Genomic DNA, 25499 nt, shown 5'->3' on the forward strand with positions numbered 1-25499 from the left:
GACAACTTTAAAATAGCTTTAAATGCCGTTCGGCAACATCACATAACGAAATGAGCTAAGAACATCATGCAGTCATACACCACTCCCTAACGTCACTACCGGACAATATAGTCACTCACGCCACTGGCCAAGTAGGGCAAACACCGACCCAAGCCCAAACATATGAAATATGACTAGTTAATCCCCCCAGTCTAGTCTAACTAACGAACAACGGCCTAATCCTAATCCTAAACCCTCCTAACCTAAGACCTAAAGGCTGGATGAGATGCCCTTTAAACTATGACCATATCCCCTCTAACATTCGAGCCGGTTTCACCCATTGTGACCAGGCCTTCAAAGTTCCATCGAGTACCCGGTAGCTGCAACGAGTAGATGGCTTAGGTTAGTCAATCTAGCCGTTATCATCTACATGTTGCCGCAATGAACTTATCTGGCACAGTGGTTCTGGGGGGTCTTTGTCGGTACTGACAAACGTTCACCGACTCGATCGGAGTGAGCATATATAGGGTCGGATGTGGAGGCACAGCGGGATGATGTTTCGCTACCGATGCACTAGCTCGATTGGTAAAATCACATTGCTATAAAATAATTAAGTAACATCGACTTTATAAAGGTGTGCAACTTTAAGAACAACATCAAATCAAACATTGAACACTACGCTTAAAGTACGTAAGTACAAGTCTTCATCAAGAACAACTACAAATCAAACATTGCATATAACCTTATAGTAATACTACTCTTAATGTAAGTACTATTATTCAGTCTACAATTCACATACAACATGTGACAACTTTAAAATAGGTTAAAATGCCGTTCGGCAACATCACATAAAGAAATGAGCTAAGAACATCATGCAGTCATACACCACTCCCTAACGTCACTACCGGACAATATAGTCACTCACACCACTGGCCAAGTAGGGCAAACTCCAACCCAAGCCCAAACATATGAAATATGACTAGTTAATCCCCCCAGTCTAGTCTAACTAACGAACAACGGGCTAATCCTAATCCTAAACCCTCCTAGCCTAAGACCTAAAGGCTGGGTGAGATGCCCTTTAAACTATGACCATATCCCCTCTAACATTCGAGCCGGTTTCACCCATCGTGACCAGGCCTTCAAAGTGCCATCGAGTACCCGGTAGCTGCAACAAGTAGATGGCTTAGGTTAGTCAATCTAGCCGTCATCATCTACATGTTGCCGCAATGAACTTATCTGGCACAGTGGTTGTGGGGGCTCTTTGTCGGTACTGACAAACGTTCACCGACTCGATCGGAGTGAGCATATAGAGAGGCGGGTGTGGAGTTACAGCGGGATGATGTTTCGCTACCGATGCACTAGCTCAATTTGTAAAATCCCATTGCTATAAAATAATTAAATCACATCGACTTTATAAAGGTGTGCAACTTTAAGAACAACATCAAATCAAACATTGAATATAAGTAACTAAACTACGCTTAAAGTACGTAAGTACAAGTCTTCATCAAGAACAACTACAAATCAAACATTGAATATAACCTTATACTACTTTTAATGAAAGTAATAGTATTCATTCTACAATTCACATACAACATGTGACAACTTTAAAATAGCTTAAAATGCCGTTCGGCAACATCAACTAAAGAAATGAGCTAAGAACATCATGCAGTCATACACCACTCCCTAACGTCACTACCGGACAATATAGTCACTCACACCACTGGCGAAGTAGGGCAAACTCCGACCCAAGCCCAAACATATGAAATATGACTAGTTAATCCCCCAGTCTAGTCTAACTATCGAACAACGGCCTAATCCTAATCCTAAACCCTCCTAGTCCTAGCCTAAGACCTAAAGGCTGGGTGAGATGCCCTTTAAACTATGACCATATCCCCTCTAACATTCGAGCCGGTTTCACCCATCGTGACCAGGCCTTCAAAGTTCCATCGAGTACCCGGTAGCTGCAACAAGCAGATGGCTTAGGTTAGTCAATCTAGCCGTCATCATCTACATGTTGCCGCAATGAACTTATCTGGCACAGTGGTTCTGGGGGGTCTTTGTCGGTACTGACAAACGTTCACCGACTCGATCGGAGTGAGCATTATAGAGAGGCGGATGTGGAGGCACAGCGAGATGATGTTTCGCTACCGATGCACTAGCTCGATTTGTAAAATCACATTGCTATTTAACAGCTGATAAAATAATTACGAACTTAGGCCTACAGAGCAGGGTTCGAAATTTCGGTTGTCCGTTCGCCCGGGACAACTAAAAAAGTCACCGGACAACCAAAAATACTGATTCGGTCCTTAATTCGAACACTGCTACTGAGTGCTGTACTGCTCTGGACGTAATGACGAAAGAACGGCCCAAGTAGCTAACAAACTTACGGATAAACGAACACATGATTTATACGGTTTCAACAGAAAAAAATGCGAGTGAAGTAAGCAAAAAATAACTGCAACATTTTCAGCTATTTTCACAGATATGAACTGATTTGTGTGATTTTAAGGTTTTTAGGGTCGTCATCAACAAGTAAATTGTACTTACCAAGTTTTGTATCGTTGCATTGTCTTTTTATCCTATTTTGTAGGTCGATTGCGCTCATTTGTTGCCTGGAAACTAATCCTTCAGTATCTATAGCTATCTATACTGCTTGTAAGGAGTAGATCATTCCACAAAATGACGATCAGAAATGTGCATGCTGTAAATATCTGTCAATTTTAGTGCACACTTTTTTAGAATTGAACCTTCAACACCAAAAGCCGACATCTTTGTTTACCGCTTTATCTTGTTGCCAAGCTGCGTTGTTAGGTAAAATTCGCGTACATGTATCTTTGTCTTTCGCGTTCTGCGTCAAACTGTGCGTCTAATTACGCGACGCACTAAATTGCACGACGCGTTGACGCTGTATGACAAAAATGGGCCCTATAATTTGGCGCGAAAAAGCATGAAAATGACGAAAGCAATATTTATTACTAGCGGGATACCCGCGCTTCGCGCGGGTCCCCGCTAAATGAGTAAATGGGAGCGATCACTAAAACAGGAGGAATTAGAATCATTGAAAGGTAAATTTTATTTTTCTAAACTTGTCCCTTCTTGCATTTCCATTTTCTTTTCAGTTTCTTCTGCACGGGCCTAGTTTGTTTCCATTAAAATAAAATGCTATTTAGCTTGTGATTTTCCGTTTCCATGTTATTTATCTATCTAGGCCTAACCCCATTCCCATTATTTTCTAAATCTATCCTTTCTTATACGTTTCCCTTTATAGCTTCATTTTTATCAGCTGCTTAGCTTGTGATTTCCCGTTTCCTTCAGTTGTTATTTATTTTTCTTATTTTTCCTGATTAGTATCTAATTTTAACTTCTTTTTTGAGTAACTGATGCTCACTATTTTGAGGTCCCTGGATATTTTTAAAGGTATTTTTGCTCATTTTTAGACTTTAATCACTAAGATTGAAAAAAATGAGGTGAATATGCAGCGTAACTCGGTAAATGATTAGGTTTGCAAAAGTGAAATTTGCAGTTGCGTCACCTCCGTTCGAGTTTTTATCCCGAAAAGTTTTGCAACTCGGTAATTTGTTATAGATAGATTTCTGGGTTTTATAACTGTGGTTTAAATTGAGAAAGTTTGGGGTTGTTACGAAGGTTGTTTGGAAGTGAGTTCCAAACAGCTGGAGCAGCAAAATAAAATGAGCGTTCACTGGTTGATTTGAGGTTAACCCGGCCCGGAGATTTTTGGGGACCCAATTTGCAAACTTGAGGTCTATTATAGATAGGCCTATATGATGCGAGCTTAGTGAGCAGGAAATTTGGCATAATATTATTTGGAACGTTCTGCAACGTTTTCCTAAGCTGCTTTAGAAGGTGCCCTGTAAATGTGTGCCAAAAGTTGCTTGCCCACAACTTATGCATGCCAAGTTGAATTCAATGTCCAAGTCGAATGCCCACCCCCCCCCCCCATTTTACCCTCCCCAGAATTATTGCACAGCCCCTTTGAAACGAACCGTTATCAATTAGAAAGGAAGGAATTAGAAAGAAAGAAACGAAAGAAAGAGCTGTTTTCGACAAATTTAAACGAACAAATGTGATTTAAAAAAAAATTGGTCAAAAATGTGATCAAACAATTTCTACAAATTATTAACAAAACGTAGGCTAGGCCTATTTATTAATTGTTTGCCAAACATATAGTTATTTTATTCATTCAGTAATATAGGCCTACATAGCTAATAGGCCTAATTGTAATAGGCCTAAAACGTTTGTCAAACAGTTGCCGCGATCACCGGGCCGATCACTGAAAGAAAGAAAGAAAGAAACAATGTGTACCCATTTATTCTGCCTTCTTGTGATTTGTTATTGATTAACTTGATTTGTTAATTTGTTTTTAATCAAAAAAATCAATAAACATTGCATTGAACCCCCTTGAACCCCAATGAAATATAAAAAAAATCTCGGCGTTCCTCAAAATCGTGCTCTGTCACCCTTTTCAATCAATAATTGATTTTTGTCGCCCTCATTTGTTGTTCATGAATGGGAAGGTCGACTTGAGGTCAGAGGTTAATTTAACAAGTTACAAAGCAAAACACATGATGATGGAAGGAACTTGCAGTAATTTGTAAGCACAAATTTACATAAAACGAAGGCAATGATTAAGTCTAAAAGTAAGCGTCATAAAGATGACCACAAGAACAAGAAAATAACTGAGTTTTTAAAACATTCCACTGGTGTGGGAAAGAGCAAACATGAAGGGAACTTGACAACAGGAGTCGCCGGCTCTAGTGCAATGTCAGCAGCAACAACAACTGCATCCGATTCGTTGGGTGTGGAAAAAGACGGATTCGCCGGCAAGACATCGCCGATGAACAAAGTGCAAAAAATACTGGAAGATGTGTTTGGATACAAAGAATTTAAGACGGTTCTCCAACGGAGAGCTACCGAAGCTGTTGCAAAAGGTAAGCTTAAGTTAAATAAAAGTGACCAGTATCCAGCCAGGGCATGCCACTTGCCCTCATCATTTATAGCCCGAGTTAAGCTGAATTTATACATGTACTTGATTGCCGAGCGATTGCGATGAAATGCTTTTGGAAAGCGATGGGCAATTGCCGAATTTTGCAATCCATCGCCCGTCGCTTTTGCATTTAATACTTATTAATATCTCGGCTATAGCGATTATTGCAGACGACAATTAATTGAGAAAGGTAAATTGGCGATCTTTTCCTTTACTGCTTTAGTCAGACCACCCTCGCTATATAGGGACTAAATCATTACTTTTGCATCAAGGTTAAACAGTTCCCAAACACTTTGAAGTCAAGGTTTAATGTATTGAAAGGAGGGCAGGGCTTCGATAAATGAGGGAAATTATGGGGTAAAAAACAAGGTTAAAACAACTTTTTGAAAACAAGTGAAAACGGCTATTCTGCTAGGAAGTTTTTGTCTCAAAAAACAATTTAAAAATTATCGGAAAAGCAAGAAACATACCCTCATAAAATCAGCATCACTTCCGTCACATAAAAAGATAATCAGATGAGTGGAAAGTGGCAAAGAATTTGTGACATGAGGGAATTTTTAAAAGAAAAATACATCGCGTTTTTCAAGAAATTCGCCATCTTGAATAAATGCAGAATTGCGTCACGCAGTAAAAAACTGTCAAACGCGCTTGAAAATGCTTGATACGCGAGCGTAAATCACCGTCAAAACGAGCGTACATCAAAGTTGTGCAGTTTTCATCACCGGTTTTGCATTCAGCTCTTTTACGTCAAAAATTGCGATAAAAACATGGATTTTGGAACAAAATAAAGCTTGTTCGACGAAATGAAAGGTATGTTTGTATAGCTAAAAACATTTAACCTTGATGCGAAAGTTTAATTTGATAAATTCGTAATTTTAACCTTTATATAGTTTGGGTGGTCTAAGGTCGTGCGCCATGAATTGGGGGCCAAATGCGTTACATACTAAAAAATTGAACAATTTACATGTGTTTGTACTTAAACTGATCTAATTCAGAAACTGTTCATCAAAACCCTATAAAACTATATCACTGTCAAGCTTAGAGTACCAGGAATACACACATACAAACAATTGGTCAATATACAGGGTGCCTCAAATGTCATATAGGGTGGAAAAGTTAAATTTTGGTTCAAAAAGGATAAAATTTTGTTCCTCTCTTATTTAATAACGTAAAAACTTTTTCTGCTAAAACCTTTTCAGATGTGCTAATAACATTGTAGGCTTTCAAAAAAAGCAAACATGTAATGATGAGTTATGTTGTCTTACTGAGATACAGGGTGTTCAAAAGTCGTACATAATTTTTATGATTTTTATAACATTATCAATCAAAACTTTTTTTCCTCCAGGCCCTACACAAAAACCAATGGCATATTTGAATTCCTCAACAAATTTCCATCAAGAAAATGCTAACTTTCACAGCAGTAGGGTATCTCCTTCAAGAAATATGATAGTCGGAACATTTCGGAGCATAAATAAATACCTAGTACAGTAACGTGTATAGGAAAAGTCTAGAAACCATGACACAGAATGCAGCACACTTGCAACAAATTAACTTAACTTGGAGTAAAACTAGTCACACTTCAAACTAGACAGAAATAGCAAAACAATGGTACATAATCCATCTCAATACCTTGCTGGGTTATGAAGTTACAGTGAAAAATATATTTGAGAGTCACCAAAAAACAATATTCCCTATACTTTACACATGCCTCATCCGTAGGCTCCTCATCCGTAGGCTCCGCCACCCCTGACTTAACATCCTTTGATTGGCAATATCTCACAAAGTACAAATAGTATGAAAGTTTTACCTTCCACAATTTTAGCCAGATAAATTAGCAAGAAAATAAGACCAAAACCAGTTCAGTACCCCTATCCATTCTTGAGATCTGTGACAAAATGTTTGGGAAAAAATAAAAAAATGTAACACCGCCACCTTTTCCTATACCCCAATTCATGGCGCATGACCCTAAAAGAAAAGATCGCCGGTAAATTAATTAGCAAAATAATAGATCCAGTTGGTTGTATATGATTGGTTGACGCATTCACATGTCAAGCGATATCGCTGGGAAGTTGAGATTTCTTCAACTTGCAAAAGCGACATCGTTTTTGCCGCCTTTGTGGACAGTGATTTGAATTGATTGATCGGCTTGACGCTCTGGAAATGTAAGTAAACACTGAGCATGCGTGAGGATCGCTTTTCTTCAAAAGCGATCAAGTATATATTCAGCTAATATGCACTTTCAGTTTCCCACACGTTCGAATGGGAATTGGATTGCGCACTTTCCCAATGTTTGGTGAGCATATTTACTCCAATATTTTGGCAAGTTGACATTGAACATTCTATTCTATATTGTTTGGCAATATTGTATTTTGCCAATAGTATGTTTTAAGTTGTAATTTTGTGTTTTTGATCACAAAGATCGGATATTTTTATTGCCGATTCGAAATTCTGTACCTTCAGAAGGGTGCAGAATTCGGCAGAACTTTGACGATAATTTTGCTTTTTGGACACTAAAATGCATTCGATCCTTAATTTTGTTTCAACCGAGTCTTAAATTAGCAAGCACAATAAGGTGGGTACGGTACAGGGTCTTAGCTAGAAATTGAGGTTTGCCCATCATTTGAATAAAAATGCCTGTCCTAATTTGACCTTTAAACATTTACCTGACCTCTACAGCCTATTGGGGGTTCAAAGAGTTCAAATATGTCTTGCTATGGCCTTGTTTTGCAAAGCTGGTTTACTAAAAAGGTCAATAGCCTTTGTCAATACCTACAATTATAATGCAGCATCTGTCAAAGGCATTAATTTTGCCCGTCCCAGGAGCAAACTCCTTGTCTAAAATGACGGCCAGACGGGTGGCTAGCTAAGACACTGGTACGGTACCAATTTTATATAGGCCTACCGTTGACCAAATTTTGGAGACATTTTTTGAGTATCTGACCTGCGCAACTCGTTAAGTGTGTATTTCCCATAGACAGACAAAATGGCATGAGCCAGTCCTTAGGTACAGCGTACAATAAGAGAAGAGATCGTGACTATCCCTGCATACAGCACACGAACGCCACAACACCGTGTATGACGTCATGGCATCAGATTACATCCTATCTTTTAGCGTGTGTCCCCGTTCAAACACTCCAACTTTGAGGTCCTGAACGAGAGGGTAAACATGGGTCGTTAGTGATTTTATTAGAAGATCCCTGTATTATGGGGATTCCCCTGGTCCCCAGTGTATTTTTTTTCACTAACGACCCAGGAATAACAACAGCAAGAGACTTTGAAATCGCGTTAGAAAGGGAAGCCAGCGAAAATTTCTGATCAGAGGTCAACAAGACCTGATCGATCGATTTGACCTGGTGCACATGCGCAGGTGAAAAATAAACACAGTCAGCTGTGAGCTGTCATGGATTTTGCCGATCACAGAAGTCAGTCGTCGTGATTTTTTTCTGCGTGGATTTTGCAAAGATATTTTCCAGTTCGGATCAAAATTTCCAATTTTTCGGTAAGTAATTAATATGTGCATTGGATGTATGAAGTAAATTTAGCTTGACACGTTCGTTCTTATTGTATTTTTTCGATGTGAAAAACTGGTTTGGGAAGTGTCACAAATCCACGTGTGTGTATGTGTGAATGCTCTTTTGTGCAATGAATTGATGGAAACTGCGAAGCAACGACGTGTAGATGGATATTTTGATTTCCTTTACGCTTTCGAAGGAAATATACAAGAAAAGGGGTCGTAAATATTTCAAAGGTTCATTACAATTAAAACGAGATAAGGATTTTGAAATTAGTAAGCTCATTTTGAATTGGTAACATAATATTTAGTTTGTGTTCAGACAGTCTCATTTCCGATCAACAAGTAAACGAGAGAGGCAAAATTTTTATGCCAATTATCATGATATCATGGTTTGTACTTTCAATTCATCAGAATGAATGGAAATATGATCATGATTTATGGACTCCACCATCCACAGTTGATTGTGAACTATATTAAAAGTTGACTCCATCCATACACCAGTTGATTGTGAACCCCAAAGAAGTTGGACATATTTAAAAAAAAAAAAAACACTTTTTTTTTCTCAAGAACTCTCGCTTCGAATTTGCACACGGTAGTTTATACGCCCCGAGAGTTACGCATTCGATGCTAGAGTACTTTGTTATGGTTTTTTGGTTGGACAGCGGTGCAATTCTTTGCACCGGAGGTTATTTTATTCTGTAAATAAAATGTAAATGTTGAAATTTGGATGAATGTTATTTTGATGAGTCAACTGTATCTTTCGAGCAAGATTTACCAAATATGGACAGTCTAAAATTTTGCTGATGTGTAATTTTAGCAACATTTTTGATGCAATCGCCTGTTGTGATCGGCTGTCAGTGGCGTACCGTGGCCGCCCCAACCCTGGGGGGCAATTTTGCCGCCCCTTCCTCAACAGCCGTTTCAGGCGCAAGTGCCCTAAAAGCAGCACATTTTGATGTATAGTACTATTTTTTCAAAATTTTTTATGCTCTATCAAATTTTTCCACCATTTTTTATTTACTAATTCTTTTTGCCGCCCCCTTCGTTTTTGCCGCAACTGTTTTTGCCGCCCCTTCTTCTTCCGCCGCCCCGTCATTTTGGCCGCCCCCTGCTTTTACCCCGGGGGCTGGCGCCCCCAAAGCCCCCCAAATACGCGCATGGCTGTGTTTACTTCTGATCTTCCATTGCTTTACACGGTGTCATGCTTCAGCGAATCCGACTAGATTTTGAATGCAATGGTCTCTAGTCTAGAATGTGAAGCTATCGATGAGCAAATTCTTGGCTTGACTTCTCGAGCAACTTTTTATTCATGGCTTACATGTACTTGAGAACTCTACATGTAGCTTTGAATTTGCACACGATAGTTACGCTAGAATGTGAAGCTATCAGTGAGCAAATCAGTTTTAGGCTAGATTAGCATGCCAAGGGGAAAATATCAATTGATCGTCCAGATTTTTTAAAAAGAGGAGGACCTTTTTAATTTTTTAATTTGTTTTTTTTGTAAAGCAAATGAACTTTATAAGGCCAACTAAAATAAATAGAATGTGTAGGGCCTACATGTATATCTAGCCCGAAACGTCATGGCCCTACATGTAGTTGCCATACGTATGTACGTAATAATGGGGCACACTGAACTCACATCGTGATGATGACGTCACACTGATGGCCTTTGTTTATAGGAAGAATTCAAAACACAGCGAAAAAGCCAAAGGTCACAAATTTGTCATTCATCCTCAAATAAAAACATGGACCAAATATGCATTGTGAAAAGTTGCACACGAATACCCATTCGATAATAGAGTAGGCCTATGTTGCTATTGGTTTTTGGTCAGTCAGCATTGAAAGTTTTTTGCAAAAATGATATTTATTCTGTTAATGCTAAAATTTGGATGACTTTTCTTTTGATGAGCCAACTGTATCTCTTGAGAAAAATCAGATCAAAATTTGGGCAATTTTTTTTTGCGATCACCCATCGTGATCGGCTGTGTTTGCTTAAGGGGTTACCAGGCCTACTACACCATTGCATTTTTTTTTTGCGTTATTTGGACATTTTGTGAATAAATGAGCCCGGAAATGAGAAACAAAATTGGACAAAATGGTATGCAAAACGTAGGGGCAAATCTTCTTGTTCTGTTGGTGTCATCGGTATCAATGTAGCTTATGTGCTTTTAAATGTAGAAGCCTCTTTTTGGCTTCTACCTTTAAAAGCATGTAAACCGCATAAAAAATACAAATCGCATAAAAAAATACAATGGGTGTAGTATCCCCTTAAATGAACTTCCATAGCTTTACATGGTGTCATGCTTCAGCAAATCAAATAAGATATGTGGTGCGATCAAGCAAAATGAGTTTTTTTAGGATAGTAAAAAGCATTAAAATACAAAACTAGATTTTGCAAAAAAAAACCATTTAAATTGAACAACCAGTTCTAAAGATATGAGCAATTGAGTTTGCAAAACAACAGGAAACAAAAGGAAATATTTCCTTTGTTTGGCTATATCTCAAAATCAATATTTTTGAGTTCCGACTGATTTTACTTGATCGCATCTCATATGAGATGTAAATAATAGACTGGTTCTATTTAAAAACAAAACATGTTCCCAGGAGCAAGTTTGCGTAAAAGTTGGCAACCAGCTTATTGTTTGTTTAAAAGGCTAATGAAAGTCGAGTAGTGTTTCCTTGTCAATTACAATGTAGCAGTTCAAGAACAACCACATCAAATATTTTAAATGTAACCCCATGTGGTCTATCTGCTTTTATTTTCCCACAGGTAAATTGTTACACTCCCAGGAATTGGTCAAAATTTTGTGGACATTCAGTGTAACCTGCAATGGCTGATGAAGATCCACCACCTGACTTAACTCCAATAAAACAAACCCCTCATGGCCCCCAAACTGGCCAAATAGGACACTTAACACCACGGTCAAAGACATGGAAAACATTAGACTTCGGTGGTAAAGGAGGCAGTGCTCGCTCAACATTGGGGGACAGTCCAAATCAGAAGGTATCGTAATATTTTTTAAACTCCTACTTTAATTGATTGAGAACTGTAAATAGTGTGCCCTCCACTGACGAGAAAGCAAGATGGCAGTTTTGGTATAGTGATTACATTGTACACACACATATTGGCTAAAAATTAAAATTTTTATCACTTTTTCAATTCAAATCCCAAGGCAAATCAAACTTGGGCCGTAGCTGCATTATGGGACCTTGCAGCATGTAATGGTGGTGTTAAAGATCACACATTGAGGTCAAAGTACATTTGACGTCAACTTGTAAGATAGGTAGCCTGGCTATTGTTGAGTTAGATTCTTATTGTTGACAACAAATCTCAAGATCGTACGTCAACAAGTTTTCGACAAAGCAATACATCAATAAAGTCAAAATATTAAGTTTAGATACCATGTTATGCGTCGTTTATTTACATCAAAATATTACGGTCAACTACACGTTATCAAACTGGTAACTTACCACTACAAAAATGAAGTTTATTGTGCCACCATATCATATCATCTTGTGCTCATTTATTACTTTTTTTATACCTTGAAGTTACTTAATAGTAAATACCGTATTGTTTGTAATAAACGCCCCAAGGGCGTTGCATTTTTCCAGAAAGGGGGGGGGCATTTATTGCAGGTGAATTGTCAGTGAGAAAAATTAGGAAATTGGGTTCAATTTCCCGCTGGGTCTCCTGTAGAAATGAGGGATTTACAGCTATACTAATATAGTATTACTAGGCGGTTACCCGTATTTGGCGGTTCTCGGCTGTCGCGATTACCTGGCTGATGGTGACTGTACCCACCAAGTTTTATGCGCATAGGACTGTTTTTACTAATTTGACCTCAGATGACCCCTTGTGACCTCGAAATGACCTTCCAAAATTTGGCTCAAAATGTTGACTGTACCCACCACGTTTCATGCCCATACAACAGTTTTTAGTAATTTGACCTTAGATGACCCCAAAATGACCGTACAAAAATTTGATTCTAAAAGTTGACGGTACCCACCAAGTTTCATGCCCATACAACATTTTTTTACTATTTTGACCTCAGATGACCCCTGGGTGACCCCGGATGACCCCAAAATGACCGTCCAAAATTTGACTCTAAATGTTGACTGTACCCACCAAGTTTCATGCCCATACGACAGTTTTACTAATTTGACCTCAGATGACCCCTGGGTGACCTTGACCCACTAACCAATACAAACTTGTTCCGTCTTAAGTCAAGATGCACCTACCTACCAAGTTGCATGCCCATATGACAGTTTTTACTAATTTGACCCCTAGATGACCTCTGGTGACCTTGACCCACTAACCAATACAAACTTGTTCTGTCCTGGGTCAAGATGCACCCACCCGTCAAGTTTGAGGAACGTGCGACCCCCAGTCTCCGAGAAAAACAGTTTTTACTAATTTGACCCCTGGATGACCTTGGTGACCTTGACCCACTAACCAATACAAACTTGTTCTGCATGGGGTCAAGCTGCACCCACCCACCAAGTTTGAGGAATGTGCGACCCCTAGTCTCCGAGAAAATAGGCGGACAGACAGACAGACAGACAGATAGACAGACAGACAGAGGCACAGAGTCACAGAGTCACAGACTACCAGTATTATTATATAGATGGCGGCGCCCATGGAAAAAAACATTTTCGTGGTAAATACATCAAAATTACACCTGTAAGTGCATCATCAAACAAGAATCTGGTGAAATTCTACCAATAATTACATGTAGGCAATGGAATGGAAATTAGGCAATGGAATGGATGGAAGTGTGAGTCATTATAGATTTTGTCACTGCACTTCAGCGATTGTGACTGACATGACTGATGCCAGTTTTAAGCTTACTCTCACGATATAGCATGGAAATGTTTGCATTTTTGTCAATTTTTCACCGAAAAAAGAACTATTTAGCTTGCTTATCTAATATTTTTAATGACTAACTTTTTTTCAACAATTAGTCCATATTCCTGCAATCCTGTGGACAATCAGGAAAATTGCTTTGTCGACAACAGCCTTCAAAAAAGATCGAACATGGTATCTCACACAAAAAATTCAAATTTAATTGCCACTAAACTTAGTTCTGCATTTGTGCGGTAATCTCAACTACCATATCTTTGGACAACCTATTTGTGAATACATTTTATTGACACTGGGAAAGAAATAATGAAATGGAAAGTAGGAAAGGCAATGTGGTGTTTTCATCTTTTTTTTCGTCAATGTAATTGATTCTCCACAGGCACTACGAACTCTAAATAGAGGGAAATTCTCTCCAAGGCGTACCCGGGCGAAGAGAGGAGCATCAACTTCAAGCAGTAGTTATTCGGAAGGATTAAGTACTCAGAAGCGGCAAAGGAAGGATTGGGGCGAAGAAGAGAATCGGGTTCTGTTGGGTTGCATCGCTCGTGACTACAAGGAATGGCCACAGCTAAAAGAAAATCACCCATTCTGGAAGAAGGCAGCTGATCACATCAAGAAGAAAACTGGTGTAAACAGAGAGAGTGAGTGTTGTGTTTTGTATTTCCTCTACATCTCTAGAAAATCATTACTTGTTTTAAATATCATGTACTGTGTAGCTCATAGTACCCAAGCAAAATGTCCACAAACATTTTATCACCTAGCACCTCTGTTGAAGGCTTAGCGCTAGCCGAAAAACTGCTTGTTTTTGAACTGTTTAACACGTACTATGTAGCTCATAAATATGTTTCTTTAATGGTCTTCAATATAATATAATGCTGATTTCATACTCTCCTGCCGCTTTCATTTGTGCAGTTCTGACAACAATTTTTACGTCATACATGTAGGCCTAATGCATTGCCAGTGGTTGATAAGCCAATAATGTTGATCACTACACCACTTTGCCCAAAGCGGGAAATCGCTACATGCATGATTATGTATCTTTGCTAAACGAATTAATCTGCAAGAAATATTTTGTACATAAACATTATGTAGCCAGAGGTTTCCAGTGATATAAAAATCTCAACTTTTTTGAGAAAGTGGGGGGATGAGGCTGTGGATCACGAAATGCCCCTTTAAACTTTGATAACAGTTGGACTGGTATCTTTTTTGCATTGAATATTGTTTACAAATTCCCTCAAGAAACTTAATTGAGCATGTTATAAAAAAGCACATTAACCCTAACATACTTCATACAATGAAATCATGTGCATGCATCTCACATGATGTGATGACGCAATCACTCCAAGTGGTATAAAGACACACTTGTGTCGGCGACCTGGTGCTTGGAATGTGAGGGGTATCTGGTTCGAATCCCACCCAGAGCAAAAAAACTTCTTTGTTTATTTCTCCCTTTATTCCTTCTTTATTTCCCTTCTAGTCACGAAAAAGCCCTTTGGGTGTTAGGGTTAACCTTGAAGTTGTATATATTTAGTCAAAACTGTAGAGTAGTGTCTGAAAACAAAATACATAATAGTGTGCAGCATACTGACATACCGTATTCGTTCCAATAAGCGCCCATGCCCCAATAAGCGCCCACCCAGGGTATTTTCAATTTGATAAAGGGTACCATTAATGTTGAAGTTACAGATAGACGACAATACGACATCGATACAGTGAAATAGCTGGAGCACTACAAGTCCTACATTTTCTGCATCAGAAAAGCTACTAGAATGTCTAAGGACCCTTTTGTAAAATGTGTAAATTTGTCTCTAATAAACGCCCATTATGAAAAAACAGGGTAAACCTGGTAAAAAATAAGCGCCCACCCAAAATGACTTTGTTAAGCACCCTGGGCGCTTATTGGAATGAATACGGTAATAACTATTACATTAATTGAGTGTCATGGTTGTGTATATGGTGTTTAGTTCAATATATTTTGAGAATATCAATAAATTTGCCTGAAATCAAAATATTTGTGATTTATTCAAAATTAATTATGTATTGAAGTGTTAAAATGGCTCCAGACACTGTCAGACAAAGTTAAACATGTTGATTTTCAAGCAATAAACCAATCACCAATGTCATGAATATCAGTGTTGAGGAGGAATTACTGGTAGATATCTGAGCACTATTAAAGATGCACTTTAAGCTTTAACATTAAAACATTTGGAACATGATTGGCAAACAATTTAATGCTAACAATTCCAAAAAGTCTGTGGGTGTGAATATTAACATCAAGTTTCCTTGCTGGTAACAGTAGAATGTTGAAATGCATCATGCTTAGTTTTGCATTTCTGTCGCAGTAACATCAGTGAGAGCCCGAGTTACACCAGCCTTTATGAAAGAGCATCACACACTCCAAGATGCACTACAGAAGTATGGAGTTGCTTCATCGGGACACAGCATACATGATAGTTCTGCCGCACAAGATTTGGACATCTCACAACTTCCCCACAAGAAACAAATAGACCTTGCAAACCAGTTGCTTAATTTGTTAAGTGTCTCTGATCAAGCCGCATGCATCAAAACAGCGCTCCAGAATCACAGTTTGCATGATGCCGAGTTTCTGGCCAATATGGCATTTTATGAGCTCGCCCTTAAGAAGAAGATAAATTCATATCCGACAGACTTTGCTAAACTGTCCTCAGATGCCATGGTGCGCTTGCAAAATCACAACAAGCCTAATGTAATGTACAAATTTGCCAAATGTCTTGGTGAATGCAGACCTGGATCAACAGACGAACCCCTCATGCCATTAACAAGGATGCCTTTTGGTCTCATTGAATATCAAATAGAGTTCTTCTCTTGTACAAATACAGCACAGGTATCACATTTTATATACATTTATGTGTACATGTACAATATATGTATGTCCCAACAATTTGTTGCAATTGGTGTTCTGTTGGTTGATTAACAGTCCTAACAAAAATACAAGATTAAACAATCATTCATTCATCATTCATTGCATTGTGTTGTTAAACCCTCATAAGTTAATACTCATGATTACAAATAATGTTAATACTTCCATTTTTATATTTCAGGTTGTGTTCGAGTTGTAATATTTTAATTTGAACTTCTTACTTATAAAATGCATCATATCAAATTCAATTAGGCATATACAAACTCAATTATCGGCAAGATAATTGATGTGAATTACAAAGGACCAAAAGAAAATTTTATATGATGCATCCATAGATGTTCATAAAACATGTACTTACCGTATTCGTTCCAATAAGCACCCATGCCCCAATAAGCGCCCACCCAGGGTATTTTAAATTTGTTAAATGGTACCATCAATGTTGAAGTGATGGATAGACGTCGATACAGTGAAATAGCTGGAGGACTAGAAGTCCTGTGTAAACTTGCATCAGAAAAGCCACTAGAATGTCTCAGGACTCTTTATATACATAAATTTGTCTCTAATAAATGCCCCAGGTTGCGAAAAAATAAGGTAAACCAGGTAAAAAATAAGCGCCCACCCCAAACGATTTTGTTAAGCGCCCTGGGTGCATATTAGAATGAATACGGTAATTGTTTATTTTAAAACAATGTATTTATACAATTTTCTAACAGCATGCTTCGTAAAACAATTCTATTTTTTTTTAAATATTGTCTTTACAGTGTTAACATTACAATGTTGATATGATTAACCACATGTACATATGTACCTGTTTATTTTAAAACGATGTATTTATACAATTTTCTAACAGCATGTTTCATTAAACAATTCTTGTTTTTTAATATTGTCTTTACAGTGTTAACATTACAATGTTGATATGATTAACCACATGTACATGTATGTGTTAAATACAATTTTCTAACAGCATGCTTCGTTAAAATGATTCTACACTAAGAATGATTTTCATTTAAATACTCACAGCATGCTAGCCTATTTTCACATACATGTGTAAGTGTAATAGAATGAGTTTATTGCATCTCATAAGCCCCGTGAATCGTATATGGGTGTGTGGTATTAAAGGTTGCAGGTGTTCGCCAAGCTGTTAGTATTTATATGGGATGAAAATGTTGATATTGATTTTAAACTATGTGTTAATTTAATTTTCTAACAGCATGCTTCATTCAGATGATTCTAGTTTAAGTGTTTCTCATGACATAAATCATGTTATAATTTTAACAGCGTCTTTTCAGCCCATTCAGCAATTATCCGGTTTGGCCATATGCAATGAAAGCCTCAAACTGGCAATATAATATGACTGGTTCAATTCCCATTTTGTATGATGCCACATTGAGACTCCTCGTATGTGGTAGAGCTGTGGACGAATAAAAGATGCAGTTGAATGCATAAAAACTTTATCTAGCTTTTTTGAAATCTATGGAATATCAGAATTTAACAACTTATCTATGAGTTGCTTCATAATTGTTCCTGAATTGTGAAGTGTAAATAAATTTGGGCAAAACAAATTAGGCTAGTATACGATGCAAAGTCACTTAATTTTGTTATTTTATTCAGATAAAGAGAAACATTAAGTGGATGATATTCCATGGATGACAAATTGCACCATGTCATTGTATATGTTTTAACTGTCTTCATAGTTTGTTATGTGTACTAGGAAGAGTAACAGTTTTTAAATTGAATGTTACTCTTCTATGTACTGTACATCGTTCAGCAGTTTGTTATTAATTTTACTGCAATCATCCCATTACAGTCTCACTCTTTTTGTAGTTGCTGAAAATCTAACAAAAGGTGGGTGAGATCATGGCAAGATGTACATACATTTTGGATTTTGTTTTCAACGTTTAGAGAAGACATTATTATCTGAAATGAGACTAAAATCAGATGATTTATGGTGTAGTGAAAATTAAATGTAACCCACTTCATTTTTTATTTATACAGCTATGTTTGATGTTTGCATTTTTCTGACAAATAGATAACCATGCCCACAGACTTCCGGCTTTTCCAAGATCTAATGGAGGCTGAATTTGGGGAGAGGTTCAACCGTCTGTTTAGAGGTCCTGCATGGAGTGGTTGTGAAAAGCAGGACGAGAAGAACCCTCTCAAAGTAAGAAATGTGAAGTGTACACATTCATACCAACATTGGCCTGATGTAGAAAAGGATCACCACTTAATGGTTCTATGTAATAGCCATAGGATTAAATATACATAAAACAAAAGTAAAGTTCATGTATATACACATGTAAAGTATACTCTTTCAAGACAGCCAGTTCCCTTGTCAGATTGACAAGTGATATGCTACATTCATGGGGTAATATCTGATTAATCATTATTGTGTATTGTGCAATAATTAACAAAATAGGTTTTCAGATAATGTTATGAGTACTATTTTTAAGATGTCCAACATTATATTATTGGAATCTGTCACTAAGAAACCATATACCATTACCAGTAAATATATCTATTTGGTTTGAGAGCATGTGGCAATACCCATATTGCCCACATCATACGGTTAGAGTAAATGATCATAATAATGATAAATAATATTAATAATAAAATTCTTCTTTGAACTTTTGATTTTTAGGCCAGAATAAATGTTGCCTGCTTGGGGCATCAGGCCATCTCCAAAGACTTCTCAACGAAATTCAACCTGACAACTACACCAGAAATACAGGTAAGTTCTTTAACAAGTGTCATAAAAAATGCCTTTATTGTGTGTATTACATTGTTCCATAGGTCACCATGATGTAATTTCCTTCAGAAGGAAAACACACAAATTGGACTGAAGCTGCATGAAAATGGTTACAATCCACATAATAATATGTAATTAGCTGTAATTAGAGGGTTTATTTAGAATTCTATTAGTCTTACGACCCATTATTCAAAATCGCGCACTGTGATTTGTTAAAACACGTCATGTGAGAGCCCATTATTCTGCAATAATGGGTCAAGCGCCGTAACACATTATACGCACAGCATTACACTTGGTTATGCGTGCAATATTTCCGCAATACGCGCTGCCACTTACGCGTACGCGCTCCACCTTGAAGTAAACAACTTAAAATATTTGTGCCAAAAATGATATTTTCTCCTTAAATCGCACTATTTTCTGGTAATAGAATAGAAATTACAGAAATAATCCTTTACAAGGATAATGCTGCACACTTTATTTCTTAAATAAAGTTAAGGTAAGCCTGCGGATCAAAAACTGCCCCTTTTACCTGAAATAAAATGTATGCCTATGACAAAATGAATAACTGTCAATGTAAAGACTATTATATTACTTTTGTTTCCTTTCTTCATTTACATGCACCAATTTCACAGGTTGCTTCGATGCAACGCCTGAAGGAGGCCATCCCAGATGGACGCTTCTGGATCAAGCTGGATGGGACCGATATAAAGAAAGCGCTGCAGGAAAGTGTGGAGGGGGTTTGGAATGGTGATGCAGATCTGCAGAATGGGAAGCTGCAGGTACTAAGGACAGAGTATGATGACAGAATAGCAAAAGCAAAGGCTACCACACCAGACAACACCATCTTCGAGAACTTTGAGAAAGACAAGACATTTCTGAAGGATATACTCAACACAACTGTAAAAAAGTACCAAACTAAGTTCAAGAACGATAAGTCCTCAACAGAAAAGCTCAAGGAGTTAAATTGGGAAATTGTAGAGTTGGTTGACTTACTAGAACAGAATGACAAATTCTTGGCGGCATACAACGATGGCTCAATCACCGCTCAAGGGCATTCCAAGCTCAGGGCAGACATGCTGACGTACTTGAGGAACCTGTTCAAAAAGAAGAGAGCTCCGGCAGCAACCCATGTGCTCGTGATCATGCTTTCGGATGAGCGACGGGCACGTAAGCCGTATGCTATGCCCATACAGTTTGTGCCCTACCATTCTATAACGGCTGCAGATATTCAGCGACTCACCAAAGCAGTGAAAGAGAAGATGGTGGAACTTGGGATGAAATGTTGTGGTAAGTTCTATCACAAAAAATGTGTGAATCTAACTGTAATTCATAACCTCATTAATATACGCAGCAAGTGCGATCCAATCAAAAGAGATTGAGATTATTTGCCTGAACACGCACTTATTGCGCGGTCATTAATAACTCGCAATGACTCCTGGAACACCGGTGTATGTGCTACAATTACTTCTGCGTGCGTGCACGCACACGTGATGCCGTTGCGCTTCTGTGATTGGTGGCTCTTGTTGTTGGGCCGGTTGGCAATAATGTCAAGTTCGCCTGGTTGATTCATTTTGTAGGGTAGGTTATAATAATGATTAAAACTGTTTATATTTAACAGTGTTTTATGGCATGAAATAACATATAATGCCATGCCATTTTGATTTGTTCAAAATATCAGATACGACGGTAATGAATGACAATAATAATTTTGCACCATCTATTTTGAGTTCATTGTGTGAAATTGTCGGGTTTTGTTTTGGGCCTTGCCCTCTGAAAAAATACCTCGGCCCAACTACAACCTTCTTCAACAGAATGATCCAGTTCGTTGATCGATTGTGACGTCAGAACTGGATCGTAGACTCTTGCTAAGTTGTACCACCCCGGACCGGGGCGCTACAACTTAGCAAGAGTCTAGAGATTGCTTGATTGGAAGTTCAATTCTTCATTTTAATTTATTTGATTACCAACACAGATGAACTTTCATGATAATAATTTATTAAATTTTGATAAATTTGACCATGGACTTGGGTGCTACCATAAAGATGCTGCTGCCATGGACAGGCTATGAGAAAAGTGACCGTAATACTGATAAAACTTTGGTATTCTATTAGATTCCTGCTGTACCATTGTAGCTTCAATTTTCTAATGAAAATGAATTCTTTTTATGTCAAGTGACACTATTACTGTTTACATGTAATTTCAGGCACAGTGACTGATGGTGAATTCAAGAAGCTTCGTTATGAAGGAGTAGGAGACAGACCAATCCACATATACAAGATAATTCAGGAAAGCAGAAAAAGTGTCTGTAATCTGTCTGAACCCATGCTGCTCAAACTGATCACTAAGACGGGTGGTAAGTTTACTTAACAAGTTCATGCATGCCATCAACTTTATAAATCTGTACTTTTGAAATGACCAGTAAAACTTTAACCAAGTTAATTGCGATAAAATTATGTACTGTCAAATTGTTAACTGTTTTCTTACTTTTGAGAAAAGTGGGGGGATGAGGCTGTGGATCACGAAATGCCCTTTTAATTGTGTTCATGTAGTAGAGCAAGTTGGTGCAGCCAGCTCTCTACTCGTTGGGAGAGTGGGTTGGCGCAGTGGTAGTTCCCTCGCCTTGCACCACTGAGGTCCCGGGTTCAAGCCCAGCCATGCCATGATTGTTTGTGCACTTGGATTATCCAGATTCCATGCTCGCTCTCGCAAGTTTTCTCCGGAATCTCTGGTTTAATACCTCCTGCTTTATAAAATCTGTGATTATTTGTTTGGTATCAAAAACTTCTTTCACCCAATGGAATTTGGGGAGCTGCACATATAGTCAGTTGGTGGATGTTACAATCTAAGTGCTGATAGGTTTGCGCTGCAACTGGCTGTGGCCTAGTTGATGCGATATGATTGTGATCAATGATTCACCATGGCAGCTTTGAATCCTCTAAGAACTGGAAAAAGGTTGTTATATGAATTCAAAGTTTTATTTATTATTTATTAGTAATTACTACACTATTAAGCTATCAAGTGGCAAAAATTGTACCTTAACATGATCTAAATTGTACGTACTGTATAATTGTGTTTCATGATGCGTATGTTGCTTGTGTTTGTTATGTTGTATGGGCATATTAATTAAACATAATTAAAATGTTTCTTGTTTTTTCCTCAAATAAAACAGAAACTGTGGATGGACAGCCTCTTGTTGAAGGTGAGGACAGCTGCATCCCAAATGATGTCATCAACAAGTTCCATGAACTGCAGGAAGCAGGGAAGACCTTGAAAGAGAGGCTGACCATCATCAAGGATGATCTAATTGAGGAGGATGGTGTCGAACAGTTGCCATGGCATCCACATCGCACATCAGAATCCAACTTGGACATGTTGCGCACAATTGTTGCTTCATACACATTCAGGTCAAGGGTGGCCCAGTTGAAGGTATCTCACAATGTCGACTTCACCACCAACTTTTGTGAGCCGGAAGTGGATCCTACAACTGGAGAGCCACTCTTCCACATAGCAGACCACAACCATCTGACAAAAAGAATCGGCTTCCACACCCGTGATGGTGGGCCAGAGTGGGTAGATTTACGGCGGTTTGAAGAGGCTGTTCGAGATAAAACAACAGACCTGAATCTACCGGCCCTTCTTGGTACCAACAAGCAGTCAACCGTTGATGCAGAAAAGCTGCTTTCACATGCGGTAGCCGATTTCTTTGAAAGGAAGGGATACACCCAAGAAGCAAGGTACGCCAGGACTGTAGCACGCTGGCATGAGGCAACAGATGGACGTGGCATGTCGCAAGAAGAGAGAAAAGCGGCCAACCTGGACATGCGCAACATGATCCTGGATGAGTGGATGCCATGGCACAGGACAAACCCAGATCTAAGCAAGATTGACATCAATAGGTATGACCAACTTATGTTCTCTTACGTTCATTTGAAGAGTTCAGATGCGAACGCAATATATGCCAATTTCAAACTTTTTGCGTTCAGGCTTCCAACATCTGACATGCATGTAATGTTAGCTGTGACACCCAACTTAAAAAATCCAATGCATATTTTTCAAACTATGATGAAAATCCACACATTTCACATTATCATGGTTATAATTTGCATTGGATTTGTTTGATCAATCCTTGTAGTTCATTTAGAAAAAGGAGCTTTTGTACACCCTCGGAAATCAACTTCTAACCGATGTTTGTAGATCAGAAAAAATGTATAGACTATTCAGAAAAAGTATAGTTTGACTTCAAGAATTGTGTGTCGCAGATAGGTCAAACTATACCTTTTCTGAATTGTTATTACTTTGGTGTGGTTTTTGACAAAATCAAAAATTGTCTACGCATTTTAAATGATCTACAGCCATCGGTTAGAAGTCAAGGGTGTATGATAGCCTGTTCTTCTAAATGAACTATTGTATCTTTTTTGTTCACTGGGATAGGTAATGGTATTTGAAATGAACAATTTCCAGTTTATCATTTCAGAACATAGCTACTTCTGTGAATGAGAGTAAAACTTCATACAACAAATTTACATTTTTTTTCCATTTTTTTAAACAAAAACAGGAGGCTAAAGGGTATATGTGGCTTCAGTCAAGAAACCGTGATTGAGCTGACGGCAAACATCGACTGCCAAGAACGGAGAAGAAAGGAGACAGAAGAGTTGGGGTATGCTGAGCATCCCAGAGCTGGAACGACAGATGATGTCGAATGTTTCTTTGCGCTACTCCATCGGATTACACATGGTCAGCATGTTACCCTTGGAGAATTCCGCAGCTGGTGGCTGAAATTAGTGATGTAAGGAAATTAGTGATGTAGGAATTAATTTTTTCATTTGTAATATGTTTGCATGCAGACAATAGTGACAATGCCCTCCCTCCCCAGTTTACCAGCTCTTACGCTCCTCCCCCATGAGATGACAGTTTGTACGTGCTTCAATGGAAGATTGGTATTTGCCTCTTCCCTCCCCATCAGCTTCCTCAATTTTGAAGCCTTTACATCACACCATCGTCCATGGCGGAAGTTTCATCACATTTTAGAATTAAAAAAACGAAATGATTCCCATGTACAAAGTGAATTGAGATGATAATTTCATGACCCAATTGTTAGTGGCAGCTGTGTTTTCATTCTTGCCTGACAGCATGATAGTTTGAGAAACTACTTTTTTCAAACTTGTGCCTAATGTAGGCAATTATAATGCTCAGTAACTGCATGTTTACCATTTCCTTTGTTTACTTTCCATTACAGTCAGTTCAGCTTCAGGATGGACAATGACCTGCCATTTTATGTTCACACATTAAATGAGCGGTACAGTTTAGAAGAACAACCTTCATTTGATGAGCCCCAGCAAAGGCCACGATTACACTGCCTCACACGGAGAAGCAGAGAAGACAGCAGTATTATCTGTGGAGGAAGGGCAATGCTCCCTGCTCGATATGCATCCTCAATAAGACACATGTTTCACCGGGTTGATCATGGACTGATTGATGTACCTGGAAATTTGGAAGAGCGCATACGGGCAATTCGAGACAACCGTTCGGACGTTGACTGAATGATCGTAGCCAACAAATCATAAGGGGCTGTGCAATAATTATGAGGGTAAAATTGGGGGAGGCAAGAAATTTTTTGCGAGCTGGGGGGGGGGAAGCGATTTTTGGCATGCATGGGGCGCCTTTTAAATAAAACGCTCTAAAAAGGCTTAGGAAAACAGTACGGAAATGCATTAATTATGCAAAATTTCCTGCTCGATACGCTCGTAACATATATAAAGGTTTGCAAATTGGGCTCCCAAAAATTTGGCATGTGCAAATGGGGGGCAAAGATTTTTACGAGCCAAAAGGGCGGGGCAGCGATTTTTGGCGGGCTGTTTTACCCCCCACCGGTTGCTCATAATTATTGCACAGCCCCTAAGAGATACTGTTCAATTATATAACATTGCAACTGTTGATACCAACTTAGCTGAACAAAGTAATTGGAACAAGAACTGTATTCTACCTAATTAAGAGCCTTGTGCACAAGGCATCCATCTGTTGCCTTGTGCCAGCGTGCTACAGTCCTGGTGTACCTTGCCTCTTGGGTGTATCCCTTCCTTTCATGGGTACTTAATCTTTAAAAAGTACAAATCCTTTATGTTTACATGCTTAATTGATTAGAGATTTTCATATGCTTTTCATCAGATGCATTGAACAGACGAGGGTTATATATAAGCAGCCATTAGTCACTTGAAATTTTAGTAGGTGTTAATTATGTTGAATACAGTGCTTTATTCCAACAACAGTTATGAATGTTGAAGTGTTACACAAGAATTTGATTGATGATGTTGAGCAGATATCAGTGAGCAAAATGAAAACCCTGGCTAGGTTCACTCCAAAACTGTTTAAAAGACCACATACATTTCAATAAGGAGTGTTGATGTATGAACTTTGTGTAAATGTAGACTGTACCAAAGAGGATTGTGCTTAAAGAGGAAGCCCCACCAGAGCAGTTCTTCTGGGGTAAACCAAACC

The 25499-nt window shown here is 38.4% G+C and overlaps 2 protein-coding genes across 3 annotated transcripts in view; both read left to right on the forward strand.

Moving 5' to 3' along the window:
• Window positions 1–4529: 4529 nt before the first annotated feature.
• The window catches only part of LOC140160886 (uncharacterized), a 55565-nt gene continuing 34595 nt past the window's right edge, over window positions 4530–25499 (forward strand). Inside the window, exon 1 of one of the 2 annotated variants that reach the window (XM_072184220.1) lies at window positions 4530–4928. In XM_072184220.1, the coding sequence (XP_072040321.1) occupies window positions 4622–4928 (307 nt within the window). In that variant the 5' untranslated portion in view covers window positions 4530–4621. The remainder of the gene's footprint in view (window positions 4929–25499) is intronic. The other variant, XM_072184219.1, reaches the window with a different exon arrangement.
• On the forward strand, window positions 8364–24793 carry LOC140160305 (uncharacterized). Its single transcript, XM_072183578.1, has 10 exons — window positions 8364–8483; window positions 11269–11502; window positions 13739–14000; window positions 18288–18419; window positions 18897–18986; window positions 19637–20291; window positions 21208–21357; window positions 22174–22900; window positions 23560–23790; window positions 24241–24793. Exons 4-10 carry the CDS (start codon window positions 18294–18296, stop codon window positions 24542–24544), a joined length of 2283 nt encoding a protein of 760 aa, XP_072039679.1. The 5' UTR covers window positions 8364–8483; window positions 11269–11502; window positions 13739–14000; window positions 18288–18293; the 3' UTR covers window positions 24545–24793.

This window comes from Amphiura filiformis, chromosome 9 (assembly GCF_039555335.1).
Source record: "Amphiura filiformis chromosome 9, Afil_fr2py, whole genome shotgun sequence".
NCBI classification, from domain to species: domain Eukaryota; kingdom Metazoa; phylum Echinodermata; class Ophiuroidea; order Amphilepidida; family Amphiuridae; genus Amphiura; species Amphiura filiformis.

What these genes read in the sequence shown, in the direction of transcription:
- LOC140160305 (XM_072183578.1), top strand. Translation starts at nt 18,294, where the DNA reads ATGCCCACAGACTTCCGGCTTTTCCAAGATCTAATGGAGGCTGAATTT. An exon ending in AGCAAGATTGACATCAATAG is followed by an intron (nt 22,901 to 23,559) that starts GTATGACCAACT and finishes AAACAAAAACAG; the next exon opens with GAGGCTAAAGGGTATATGTG. An exon ending in TGGTGGCTGAAATTAGTGAT is followed by an intron (nt 23,791 to 24,240) that starts GTAAGGAAATTA and finishes TTTCCATTACAG; the next exon opens with TCAGTTCAGCTTCAGGATGG.